Source organism: Brassica oleracea, chromosome C5 (genome assembly GCF_000695525.1).
Source record: "Brassica oleracea var. oleracea cultivar TO1000 chromosome C5, BOL, whole genome shotgun sequence".
NCBI lineage: Eukaryota > Viridiplantae > Streptophyta > Magnoliopsida > Brassicales > Brassicaceae > Brassica > Brassica oleracea.
Window position 1 is genome coordinate 3368006 of NC_027752.1, and position 13241 is coordinate 3381246.

A 13241-nucleotide genomic window follows, 5' to 3' on the forward strand; every position below is an offset into this window, starting at 1 on the left:
GTAATTATTAAATGGGTAGGCAAAGAATGAAAATGAACGTGGAGATGGAGAGGGACGGTAAAGTCGGCTACTGATTAGAAAAATGGCTGCCGAACCGAAAGTTTCCCTTCGAAAAAGAAATAAAGCTAGTTAGTGTGGAAACAATAACAAAAGTCTCCTTTCTTATTTTTCATAAACAAAGATGACATCAGCTATCCGAATATTTTTGTAATCGTGATTTAAATAAGTGCAACTGCTTGGCAATTTTGAAACATTGGCCCAAATATATTGACCAAAACGCCGGCCCAAGCCCAAGTTTAACCAACTTGTAGTGAGGAGCTGGTATTTTGCCAGAGTTCAAACACGTATCTCCAAATGGTAACTGATGAACAAGTACGTGCTATGCGCGGATTATATAGCTATATTGTTTTCTTTTTAGTTAAGTATTAATATATGATATTATTTTACTATTTTGTTGCAAAAAATTCTCTCGAGTTTGAATCTGGAAAGTAGCGGAAGATTTTATTATATAGTTATTTATTTCTTTTTAATTAAATATTAATATATGATATTATTTGATTATTTTGTTGCTAAAACCTATCAAGTTTGAACTGGGAAGTAGCAAGAGTTTTTTTTATCTTAGGTGGTTGATGGTATTATTTGGTGGAGGATAAATAAGGAACATAATGAAAATTTTGTAGAACTATGAATAAAATCCCTATGCAGTGTTAAGTATAGAAGATAAAAACTGCTAAAAGAAATTTTGTGAAGGCATCATCATTACTCATTAGAATAATTATAATTTAGATAAATGGTTTTGTGAAAAATACTTATTTGAATGACATGTAACTATACCATTAGAATTATTATAATTTAGATAAATGGTTCTGGAAAAGATATGAAATTTTGTGAGAAATTACTTATCCACAAATAAATGTTTAAATTTTGGAATGAAATAGAAAATACGTGATTACTTCCTTTGTTTCAATATTAGTAGTTTAGACTGATTTTTTTTTAGACTGATTTTTTAAAAATATGTTTTTTATAGATTTTTTGTACTTTTTGTTTTTCTTGAATATTGTATAACAAATAAAAATTTAAAACTTCTTATCGTAGGTTAAATGATATTTAATATATTCAAATGATACTTTTGAAGAGTAAATACTTCTCTTAATTTTTGTTATTTTAACCAAAATAACTCAGATCATAAAACATAGGAAGTATATAAGTTGACACAAATAAAATATATATATATATATATATATATATACATATCTACATTAAAACACTTAACCTTTTCTATACATATACAATGTTGAAGTTAACAAAATAGTTCCCTCCATTAAGCATGCATGAACTGGTGGCCTATATCCATCAAGAAAAAAATTGTGTACTCTATAGAGAAAAAGCAAACACAGCACTTTGTGGATGATCTTTCACAAGGCTTGGGCTCAATCCAACGGTAAAGAGAAATGATATTATATGCTGTCGTGCCTATCAGCCGTCAGATAAATAGTTCGCCTATGATAGCTTACATATGTGCGCATCACAACACTTTGATCAAGCTCCATTCTTCATCCAGAAGAAGAAACAACACAAGAAAAACGAACAACCAGAATGTTGTTTCAGTGGAGAAATGAGACTCTTGGAGGGATTCGTGAGAGATAGCTTTCGATTCTTAAAGATCAAAGATGATGCTTCGATATACATTCACATGTCTTTTCATTTTCTCTCTTGATCTCAATTTTTCTCGGCGTGACCAAGTTAGTTTTCTAGATATATAAGAATACCTTGTGGCCACATATCACTCTGCTTCAGCTCATACGAAAATCCGACTACAACACCAAATCCCACTGGTATCCTGGACGAAGCCTCTGCAGTAGTCGCTCTGTTCCATGGATCCAGGAGCAGAGCCGCTAGACTATCATGAAAAAGGTAAAGATTGGTATCCGAGAATGAATGCACTCAATGGTTTACTATGATATTGATAAGATCATACGAACCAACTTTTTCTGTGTATACATAGGACTTTAGAAGTACTTCTGGTGCCCTCTACCTATTAGAACAAAGCTTTTGGGGTCAGTTAGGCATCAATGGTATAGTAACTAATCGACATATGGGTCACTGAAGGACATATACACAGTAATATTGGTAATCTGAAAGACTGCTTGCAGCACAAAAAGGGAATCAAATTTGTACCATCTATAACAACATACTCTATAAATGTGGACTTGAATTAACCTCCCCTGCCAACAACATATTCTATTAATGTGGACTCGAATTAACCTCCCTGCAAGTCCAAAATCAGCAATCTTAATGAAGAGTTTAGAGACTAACATAATTTTGCAGCAACTAACACAGCTTATAAATATGTTGTTGAAAAGCAATTTAACCATGACTGTCAGAGACACATAGATTAAAATCTAAATTGTCATCAATCATCATAGCAGGTGTTTGAAGCTTTGTATCATTTGATGCCTCAAGGCTATTAATCACCTGGCTTAAGATTGCGTTGGAGGTAACCACGTTGATGCATGTAAGAATTGCCTTGTACGACTTGAAAGTACCAATTTCTGATATCAGCTTCAGTTAAAATATTTACCCAAAATCCTGATCAAATAAGAATGACATGCGCAGATTTAGTTATAAGAATTAGTGTCAGGAAATATCAAAACTGTAAGCAGGAAAAAGTATAGCATGTACTCAAAGACAAAGTACAGCTAGTGAAACACCATCAAAAGTTCATCACTATTAACTTGTACATATAAGTTGAAAGCCAACTCATATAAGCCACAAATTAAAGGGCCAGATGGTTAAGATATCAAAAATAATAATAAGAGAATTTGAGTTACCTGTCCATCGTCTTTCAGGTAAAGCATTGTGGCCTCTTTATTTATTTTATGTATGTAAGAACTTTTGAAAAAATTATATAACAACAACCTTAGAATAGTTCTTAACAAGGACTGGAAGCAAACTGTCTGTATATAAAAAAAGGAAGATATTGATCAACTTAAAGATACAAAAGAAGAAAGAAATAAAAGAAAAAAGAAAACTTTAGTGTCTTCATTGGGACGTCTCGCATCCTTAAAGACATTAACATGCTGCAGCAAATTGGTTTTCACGGACCTATAGAAACTTCTGATGAAGAAATCGACCCAATCCACACGACTTCTCGTATGGTTCTTACTATTGTTTCTTGCCCTTTGGTAACAAAGGCTTCCCTTCGATTAATAGGTTATTAGATTAAATGCAAAATTTGAAAGTTGACAAATATATCATCGTTGTTAGACAAATATTATGCAATCAGGAGAGAAGATTACCTGAGAAGATCGAATCCTAACGTACGTTTCAGCCGAAGATGACAAACCTATGAAAGAAGCTTAGGTGGAAGATCTAAGGAATCTGAGAAACACAAACCACAATTATGTTGGAGGAAGAGTGGAGGAAGAGAGAGAGAGAGTTTTATGGGTTTAGTTGGGTTGGAGGATGTTATTAAGATGGATGGAACTTGGATCGATTTGACTTCCTTGGAGTATGGTTGAGCATTGATGAAAGGATTAATAGGATGAAGATAGAGTAATGAAGTCGCAGTTACGTTAGGTTAGATGGTTGTCCCGTAAGTGAATTTAGCATAGATGACATGGCACATTCTTGACTTATGATTGGCTTAAATTTTCATGTCTACGTGGACACCCTAAGAACTCTAGATATCTCCCTTTTAGTATTGTAAGATTCTCGGCGATAATTGCGTGTGGGTTCTTCTTTTTAATATACACTTAACCATCTATCTTTCACTATGGAGGTCCTACATTTTTATCGATTCATTATTATTTCTAATTTCTGCCAATACAAAGATCACACGTTTTCGTGTGTGATGTAAAGTTTAAAATTACACCTCTCATCCATTTTATGATTATGGACTAAAATGTAATGAGAGCTCCCAACATATTTTCGCATTCCATTAAACGTTGCTCAAACTCTACTCACTATGTAGAAAAAATATGATGTGATTTGAGAGCAAAACCTGAATATGTTCCTCCTATCATTTAGTAGACTAAAGAAAATAAAAGATGCAAATAAAATTTCCTCTAAATATAAGATTGCGTATTTTATTAATGAATAGACCACTTCAGATTAGTTACAACTTACGCAGTGAGCATTAACTACATAACTATTAGCTAACCAAAAAAACATGATATTGGGACTATTAGTTCCTTTATTTGTGTCTATAGAATTAGTACTCATAAATATGATTCACAGGGAAAGGAAAAAAAGAGAGAGAGGGAGGGTGACCATTAATATTACAGCATGTTAGAGAGTTCCATCAAGTGACTCATCTCCTCCATTTGAACCCCAGTACTTGTCTCCTCCAAAAGCCATTTCTCAATAAATGTCAATGGTGGAGTAGCATTTTTATGATCATCATCAACACCATCACCATCTTCTTGGACATCATGATCGCAGCTAACGTTTTTCTCTGACTCCTTTGGATGAACAAGGAATCCATGATCATCATCCCCATTGATTGTTTTGCTCTGATCCTCTTCCCAAGAACCTTGTACATGCTCGCATGGAAACTGATTCTCATGATCATCAATGAGATTGGTCGTTCCTTTTTGCATTTTTTCTTCCAAGAAATTAGCCGTGCTACTCTTAGGGGATGCTCTCATCGAACCTTCAAGAAGGCGAGAAATGTTTTCGGTGCTTGAAGCATATGTAGTAGATCTATGATTAATGGTGTTTCTTGTGGCTGAAGTTTGCAACGCCATGTTTTCTGAAATGCTTCTCTCTTCACTCTCGGACTTGTTGAGATTCTTCTTCAGATGGGTGTTCCAATAGTTATTGTCTGTTCTTTGTGGTAGATACGAAGCTATGGATGCCCATCTTAAGATTCAACCACACCCATAAGTAGCAAATAAGCTGAGTTAGGGTTATTATCATCAAAGATTATAACAAAAAAACATTAAAAAGATGAAGAGATGTTGTGTTGTGAGATTACTTGTTACCCAATAAGGCTTGTAAGTGAATGATCATTCCTTCCTCATGAGGAGTAAAGTTTCCGCGTTTGATTCTAGGTCTCAGATAATTTGTCCATCTCAGTCTACAGCTTTTGCTGCATCTCAGTAACCCTTTTAAAAGCCAAAAGATACAAAACATAACACACATAAGCAAACGACCAGAAAAAGCACTAGAAGAAAATATGTTAAAATATAATGATCACCAGTGTTGGTGGGAACTGATCTCCAGTTTCCGGGACCATGTTCTTGAATGTAAGAAACAAGAATGATGTCTTCTTCAGGAGTCCATGGTCCTTCCTTGATCCCTATCTTTTCACAACATGGAGGCCTCCCCATCTCTCTCTCTCTCTCTCTAGATCTCTAGAGTTTAATTATGCTGCTCTTTATAGATGTGTGAATATGTGTATATACATAAATGAAGTTAATACATTATGTGTATGTATATATATATATATATATATATGTGAAATTAATTGGGTGACTTAAAGACGAGGGAAGAACTTTCTATGCCTGCTTTTCTTGACAGCCTCTTTTGGATCTAGGAAACTCACGAGTCACTCTGCCTTTTCCGTTAACTATTTTGCGTAGTTTTGTTAACGATGTAGTTTGAACTCCTCCATAAGAAAATGTTTTATCTCTCCCTGAGAAAACGTTACTCATTAGTATTTAGTAAACTAGCGTACGCATGGCGAGTTTATTTGTATATGTTTCGATAATTTTTTTTATATATTTGATCATTTTATTTATACATATACAATGTTTTTTATTGTTATTATATAATTTCTTTCCGATGGACCGGATTAATTTTTATTAAAAATTGTGGAACTAAAATATAATTAATATATCATGGGTTGATCAGCTTGGACATTAAACAAATTATGACACAAAAACCTTATTTTTTCCACCGAATACATTTTTGAAAAAAAACGAACAGTACTGTTTTTACAGTTGAAGTATTTTGACTTTTATCTTTTATATGGTTTTGAAATGTTTCAGATCAACCATCGAATTGATACATGTCATTTTAATGTTTTTAGTCGTATGCTAAAGAAAAACTTACATTTTTGTTATTTAAATTTTTTTAAAAAAAATCAAAATATAACATATAAGAAAAAAATATAACATATAAGCTTTCCTCATTTTTGTAATTTAAAGTTGTTTAAAAAAATTAAAATATAACATATGAAGTTTCCTCATTTTTTTTGTAATTTAAAGTCATTTTAAAAAATTCAAAATATAATATATAAGAAAAAAATCTAATTTTTTTATTATGTGGTTAATGTGATTGTGTATTTTTAATAATATAAAATTAAACAAAAATGAAGAAAGATGCAAAAATTATTACCAAATATTTATTATTCATAGTCATTAATTGTCATATATGTTAATCATATTAGGTAATTCCGTAGTTTTTATTTAATGAAATAATACACGCTTATATTTTGGGTTAATATAATATTTCCTAATAATTCGATTTGGACTAACATTTTTTTTTCAATTAATTCTTAAACTGACACGTAAGCTAAATTATCATTCTAATTAGGTGACAGCTAAGCATGATCTGTTTTTAATTAGTACAAATTTAAAATTACAACTTTTTAAATGATTCTCAATTAATATATCTCATTTTTAAATGATCTTCAATTAACTTATAGGAGTTGATCCACAGTATTAATTTAACATCGAATATTGCCATAAATGATAACACATTGCAGGTGAATACATAGTGGATCGGTAAAAATAAATTGCTCGATACGGAAATTTCGTTTGTGAAACATATAAACATTGCAGAGTTGATGGAGGATTCGTGCGTAGATGATAATTTAACGAGATAATCAATTCATAACCGAAGAAGACTCGCAAGCTATCTGACACTATTTGTGATAGTAGTTGTAAATTTGTAATGGTGGTACGAAGCGAACCAGTCAAATTAAAACTCAATTAACCGAAGAATTAAAATAATAAACCAAGGAGATAACCGGAACACTAAAGAAAGGAGACGAATCCAAACAAGCTGCTTCAATTAGCTAGTAAAAGAGCAAAGAAGAAACCAAGCATACCATCAACAAACCATATGTCCCTTTGTATCATCAACTAACACCCAACTCTATACAGTCTATATAATAATCCATCTTAAAAGTATCTGGAGAGAACCATTATCATACTCTCTCCCACAAAAGAGTACCAAAACGAGACAACTCCTTAATTTCACTCCTTTGTCTATATTTTCTGACTGCACACTTGCTAAGAGATATAAAAGATATGTGTGACCGAGAGAGAAAGGCCGAGCAGTCAAGTGCGCAGACAATACCCGATAACAATGCTAATGAATGCCACCACGCAAACATATAGCAGAGGGAATCCAATGTGCACTTCTTTCACTATCTTCTTCGTCCTCAGTTCCGCCTGCATCAATCATCATAAGTACAAGCTTTGTTATCACTCCGTTATAAAAGAAACAGCTATGTAGCCAGTTACTACTAGCCACTCTCACCAGCTCTTGTTGCAAGCTTTCTCTATGTTGGAAGCTTATAGACCGCTCCTCCATTAGCTTCGAAATGGTTGAATCAGCCTGCACCATATTTTAAAAAATAACTCTTTAGCACATTTAACAGTGGTCAGAAGATTGCACCAAGTTATGGACTTCTAAATTTGATAACCATACCTGCTTTAGCTTGGATTCAAGAGCATTGACTTTTAGCTTCATCCCCTCAATGTCTTTAACCAACTTTGACTCCTCCAATGCTTTGATATTCTGAGCGTCAGTTTGCTGCATGTGGACAACGTCTCTGTTCCTCGGTATCTTTGGTTCATCAGAATAAGTCACACTGTTGGCCGAAGTTTTTCCATTAGGAAAAACTTGATCCAGATCCATGGCCATTTTTGTGGGAGTATCCAAATTATGTGTTGACTTTATCCCCCTTCCATCATCTGCATCCTTGTGAGACTTAATAGGATCAAATTCAGCTTCTTTTTCCAAGTTTGATGTAGCGTAGCCGCCTTTGGTTGCCTTCAAGTCATTAGCCTCCTTTGCATCATAGGGTGCCTTTAACTCATCATGTCCAACCATCCTAGGCTCCTTGACAATCTCACTCTCCTGGAAAAATAAAGGTTAAGAATAAACAAACAAGGATGAGAAGCTGCATATCGCACCCAATAAATGTGATGAGCTAAAGTGGACTTGCTGGGAAAGAACTACACACGCTGCTTGGTATTTACTCTCCAAATATTACTAAAATCTCATAGAACTTGGTTGTGAACAAAGCTAAATACTTTTCTTACATATTGTGGAGGACGAAGGGTCTCTGATTGACCATATACTCGATCCTTGAGGATGGAATCTTCAAATACTGCTTCCTGATTCAGTGTTCCTTTAACTGGAGATAGTTCAGGTGAGTCCGACGGTAACACGAGAGTTACTCTCAGTTTGTTTTCCTCTATGTGTTTGCCTTCCGCTTTGGAGAACTGCCACGAATAAATGAATGAGCATACAGATATACTTGGCATGCCAAATAACAGAATTTCAGGATATAGAGGATCAAAGGGGTTACCATGCTAGCTGTGATGTCTTCATCAGTTGTTTCCTCAGGCACAGCAGTACTCTGGATTAAGAATTTGTCTTTGCAAACCATATCCGGAGGTGGTTCTTTGAAAGCTTGCATAATGACTGCAATAACATACTACTCGATTAACCCAAAGCATTGACTTAATTTGAACGTGAAGGACCTATTCATCATCCAGCTTAAACTTCGAATACACAAACAAATTCTGAGTTTTCCAACAACAAAGACTTTGAACTTAGCAACTCCATCTGGAACAGGTCCATTTTCTCTTTAGACAACTATGATGTGAACTCTGAAAGCCTAGGATCCTAAAAGACTGTCCAGACGATGTTCAACTCCAAAGTCAAATGACATATCTATGAAAATATAAACATTTTCGGTTCATTTCCCACGCCACCAGACATCATGCAACAACTTATCCCACCGACTGAACAAAGGTAAGTGCAAGAAAATTCAAGCATCGTTCGAAAGTATGTAAGAAGTTAGCATACCAGAGAATTCACAGGATGATTTTGGTGCAACAACGCCAACATTTGGACGAACACAGTACTTCTTTGGTGATGTAGTTTTGACCTGTCAATAAACCAAAACCACAGCTAATTTATGCGTCTTATCCAGAGAAACATTTAGCCAGAAAAAGAGAAGAATATGTATTAAGACCTTAAATGCAACAAAAAGATTGGTTGTATTGGTAAGCTGTACCACGCAGGTACTCTGCTTCTTCAGATCAACTACAAAAGAGGAAACCATCTTAAAAAGGATAACAGATGATTTGAAAAGCAAGGCAAAGATATCCTTCTAGCGACTTCCATCTACAGCGAATTACATACACCACACATCAAATTCAGAAGCAAGAAGTAGTTTAAAACTTCCTTAGCAAAACAGACAACCTCAACACTACACCAACTCATCTTAGTTACACGACCCACATAAACCATGAGCACCACAATGACAGAACTCTAATTAAAAGAAAATAGCTGACAACTAAGAGAACTCCGTATATTCTTAACAAAGGACCATAACTAAACTAAAAAAAAAAAGATCATTAGGCAAGTGATTAAGAATCATCCCCTTGATAATGCTATCTTACCTACAAACTTCAACGTTCGTGGTTGAATATCCAACAGCGGCACGTTCATGGTTGCTGTGACAAAATCTGGTTTAAGAAGGAAACACACTAAGATCAGCTCAGAATCACTTGATTAGACTTTTCAAGGGCGGCAAAAATCAAATCAATCATAAAGCATCACGAAGTCTGATCAAGCATTCCACCAGAATAAGAGCTAAATCTAATCGTCTTCCGTCACCAGAAACCCTAAACCACCGCGCTAACTCGCTCGAAGACTCAAAACGCGATTAATTTTACGTTAAAGCGTTTCGTACTATAATCAGCGATCCCGCCGACGCTACCTTAGAGCAGCCGGGGAAAATCGAAGCCTAAGCGTGCAAGTTCGACGACGATCTGATCATAGTGTGCTCAACTCATAAGGGAGAGAACGAAAGGGGGCAAAATAGGAAGGACGACGACGTTTTCGAGGAGCAGACTTGACTCCTCGGGATCCGATGCTAGTGAATTAGTAAAAACTCAGATCGCAATGGATCTTCCGGATCCCTAGGGACTTCGGAAGAGGAAGAAACCAACGATGAGCATGATCAAAGAGGGGCGATTAGAACGACAAGGAAAACTTACAGTCTCTCTCTCCTTGATGACGAGGCAAGCAGCGATGAGATTTCTCGAGAGCGCTGATCTGATGGGAAGGGGGTGGGTAGTGCAAGTATCAAGTATCAAGTATGGGGGATGATGTGCTCTAAACACCAAACATATACCCAAAAAAAAAAAGTATATGACGGCAATTTGTTGGAGATGGAGATGGTGGAAATTTGTTGCACCTGACGGCAATTACTAAACAAGATTTGGTACGACCAAAAACATTTTTGTAATATTATTAGAGTCTGTATAAAACAAAAAATTTAAAGTGAGGTTTTGAGAATAATAAACCATGTAGATGCGGAATTATATGACAAGAGTATTTATGCGATTGTGAAATGAATGCAGACTTTTTAATATAATTGAACTAGAGTTTATCCCGCACATAGTGCGGGTATATTTTCATTTTATAAATATTTAATTTTAATATTATTATATAAATTTAAATATACAATTTATATTTTAGTGTTTAGTATTTTATAACTTTTTAATTTTATTGTTTAAGTTTCTTATTACTTTATTAATATAGGGGTTTGTTTTATACATTTTACCTTTTTTATTACGTTTTCGAGTTTTCATAATTTGAAATCATCAAATAAAAAATATTCTTCAACATATGATTTTTGAAAATATATAGCTGTAGAAATAAATTTTTAACATATGTTAATAACTTCATTTGTATAAAACAAATCTGACATGATTAACAAATTTGAACCCGTTTTAGTGGTAGATGATAATTTATTTAAATGAAAGCATTATATTATTTAATTACGAAATTAATTAAACAAATATTAAATAAAAATTATTTAAAAATTTAGTAGGATTTTGTTAGATTTTTCTCAACAGATTTTGTTATAACTGAAAATAAAATTCAAATCTATAGTTAAAATTAATTTATTATTAATATTCCTATTAATTATTATATCATATTATGTGATTAATGAAATGGTCCTAGTAGACTTCTAAATAGTAGATAAAAATGGTACTTCTCTTTTAATAGAGAAGATATATACAAAAGTGGAGAAGAAAACACCTTTTTAGATATATTTCGTATTAGTAACGTTTCAGATAGTCTTTTTTCTTTTTTGGAACTACACGTTTCAGATAGTCAAACGAGGTGATGCTTTAACTTAAACTTATGTGTAGGCCACAAGAAAAAAGAACAATATTCATAGTTTCCTTTGACTAGTAGTTAGTTAAATTTTCTAGTGTAGTGTGTTATACAACGATTAACCGGAGTTCTTAGAGTGGGGTTCTTAGCGGAAGTTAAGAAACTTTCTTAACTTTTAAATAAAAAAGCTAAGAACCGGTTTTGAAAGTTTTTATTTAAGAATCGGTTCTTAGATTTTTTAGTTAAAAGTTAAGAAACAATTTCTTAATTTCCGTTAAGAACTTCATCCTAAGAACCCGGGTTAATAATGCTCTTAGGTATATAACATATGAAAATTTCCTCACCATGAAAAATTTCCTCATTATAGTGAGGCATAATTTCCTTTGACTACTCGAACATATGTGTAGGCCAAAAGAAAATATTCATAATTTCATAACAGGAGATACTATTTTTAAGTTTCTGTGTATTGAGGAAAATATAAATAAACATGTGAAACCCTTCTGACAGAAGAACAGCAATTTTATTGAATAAAGCCACACACCGTGATTCCCATTTATAACTCACTATTCCCTCCTAAGATCCACCGACGCCCCTTGTATTAATGTTTGCATACATGCATGTGTAATTAATATATATATAATGTCTTATTTTAATAGAGTTAGTACACAACATTATATTAATTTTAACGTAAATTAGAAAATAATAGTAATGAGGATGGGTGTTTTATATTATCTTTTATTTTTGTAAAAGTGAGGATCAAGGGGTTTAAACTATTTTAGTGTGAGTAGAAGAGGCACATTATTATTCACGATAATTTTGACAAAATACAGTTTTTTTTATTAATGAACGCAATATATCACTTTAACACGTCAAAAACGTTATTCGGTTGCAAATCTCTTAAATATCACATAAAACAAATTTAAGATAAAATAACAGATAAAAATTCTAGAAATCTTTAATTAAAAGATAAAATGACTAAATTATTCCAAACCCTGAACACTTACCATAATCTATCTCTAAATACTAAACTTTAAAACTTAATCAGTTAACTCAAACTTCAATATAAAATGAAAGTATGCTTTTAACTTTAATTAATGTTCTGTTGTGAAATTTTCATTTGTGTGCTATTTTTGTAAAAATGTGTTTTAATACAATACTATGATATTTATCTTCAATTTTATATACCATTAAGAACATTTATCGAATTTTCACTTTTTTTGAAATAATTGTACTATATACTTTAGACATTGCTAAAATATAATAGAACATGAGAGATCAGTAATTCACTAAAACCAGCTTTGTATTTTATATGATGATTCTGCCAAAAAAAACTTCATCTAACATCAACTTTTATGCTATTAGATATTTTAATTAATTATTCTGACATTTATCTCATATGCTAGTCAAATCTTAACTGAAATAGCGATATATTAGATTAATTAAATGTATTATGTAATAAAATTATGCAGGTTTTTATTAAATAGATGTCACATGAAAAAAAAAAAAAATGCTAAGATAAAATATGTGCCCCTATAAAAAAGTTAGGTACCCCTAAATTATTAATTGGGAAGTAAAAATTATTCTTAGGTGTTGATAAATTTACCTTTTCAATATATTTTATTTTTTTCATATAGAAAATGTGACTATATATATATATATATGTTAGAGTAAATATTTACTCTAAATTCAGTTTTTACTCTCTTTTGAGTTTTTTTTTGTCAATTAAGTGAAAAAGTTTTCAGCTACTTTACTGTAAATTTTTCCTTCACCTTTTATTTTATTTTGTCAGCTGCCCATTTAAAAATTTTTCTTCCACTTTGAAGAAGTGAGAAATTTCACTCCATTTAAAAAAAAAAAAAAAA

General features: G+C 32.7%; 3 protein-coding genes across 6 annotated transcripts; all 3 read right to left on the reverse strand.

Moving 5' to 3' along the window:
• Positions 1–1372: 1372 nt before the first annotated feature.
• LOC106344153 lies at positions 1373–2781 on the reverse strand. Of its 3 annotated transcripts, none has more exons than XR_001270153.1 (4): positions 2476–2781; positions 2179–2269; positions 1987–2035; positions 1373–1900 (listed from the first exon to the last, which is right to left on the reverse strand). XR_001270153.1 is itself a non-coding variant. In XM_013783556.1 (4 exons), the coding sequence occupies exons 1-4, from the start codon at positions 2513–2515 to the stop codon at positions 1744–1746; spliced, it is 324 nt and encodes a 107-aa protein (XP_013639010.1). In that variant the 5' UTR covers positions 2516–2781; the 3' UTR covers positions 1373–1743. The 3 variants fall into 3 exon arrangements, 1 of the variants encoding a protein (XP_013639010.1); XR_001270152.1 differs by having other exon boundaries at positions 1983–2035; XM_013783556.1 differs by having other exon boundaries at positions 1983–2035; positions 2196–2269.
• Positions 2782–4263: 1482 nt separating this feature from the next.
• Positions 4264–5395, reverse strand: LOC106293206 (myb-related protein 306). The gene is made up of 3 exons (XM_013728864.1): positions 5201–5395; positions 4979–5108; positions 4264–4863 (listed from the first exon to the last, which is right to left on the reverse strand). The coding sequence occupies exons 1-3, from the start codon at positions 5331–5333 to the stop codon at positions 4281–4283; spliced, it is 846 nt and encodes a 281-aa protein (XP_013584318.1). The 5' UTR covers positions 5334–5395; the 3' UTR covers positions 4264–4280.
• Positions 5396–6999: 1604 nt separating this feature from the next.
• Positions 7000–10548, reverse strand: LOC106343455 (vesicle-associated protein 2-2-like). Of its 2 annotated transcripts, XM_013782676.1 has the most exons (10): positions 10251–10548; positions 9971–10179; positions 9651–9716; positions 9221–9291; positions 9052–9133; positions 8549–8664; positions 8280–8462; positions 7663–8094; positions 7492–7569; positions 7000–7403 (listed from the first exon to the last, which is right to left on the reverse strand). In XM_013782676.1, exons 3-10 carry the CDS (start codon positions 9697–9699, stop codon positions 7290–7292), a joined length of 1125 nt encoding a protein of 374 aa, XP_013638130.1. In that variant the 5' UTR covers positions 9700–9716; positions 9971–10179; positions 10251–10548; the 3' UTR covers positions 7000–7289. The 2 variants fall into 2 exon arrangements, with proteins under 2 accessions (XP_013638130.1, XP_013638128.1); XM_013782674.1 differs by lacking the exon at positions 9971–10179 and having other exon boundaries at positions 10251–10547.
• Positions 10549–13241: the final 2693 nt, after the last annotated feature.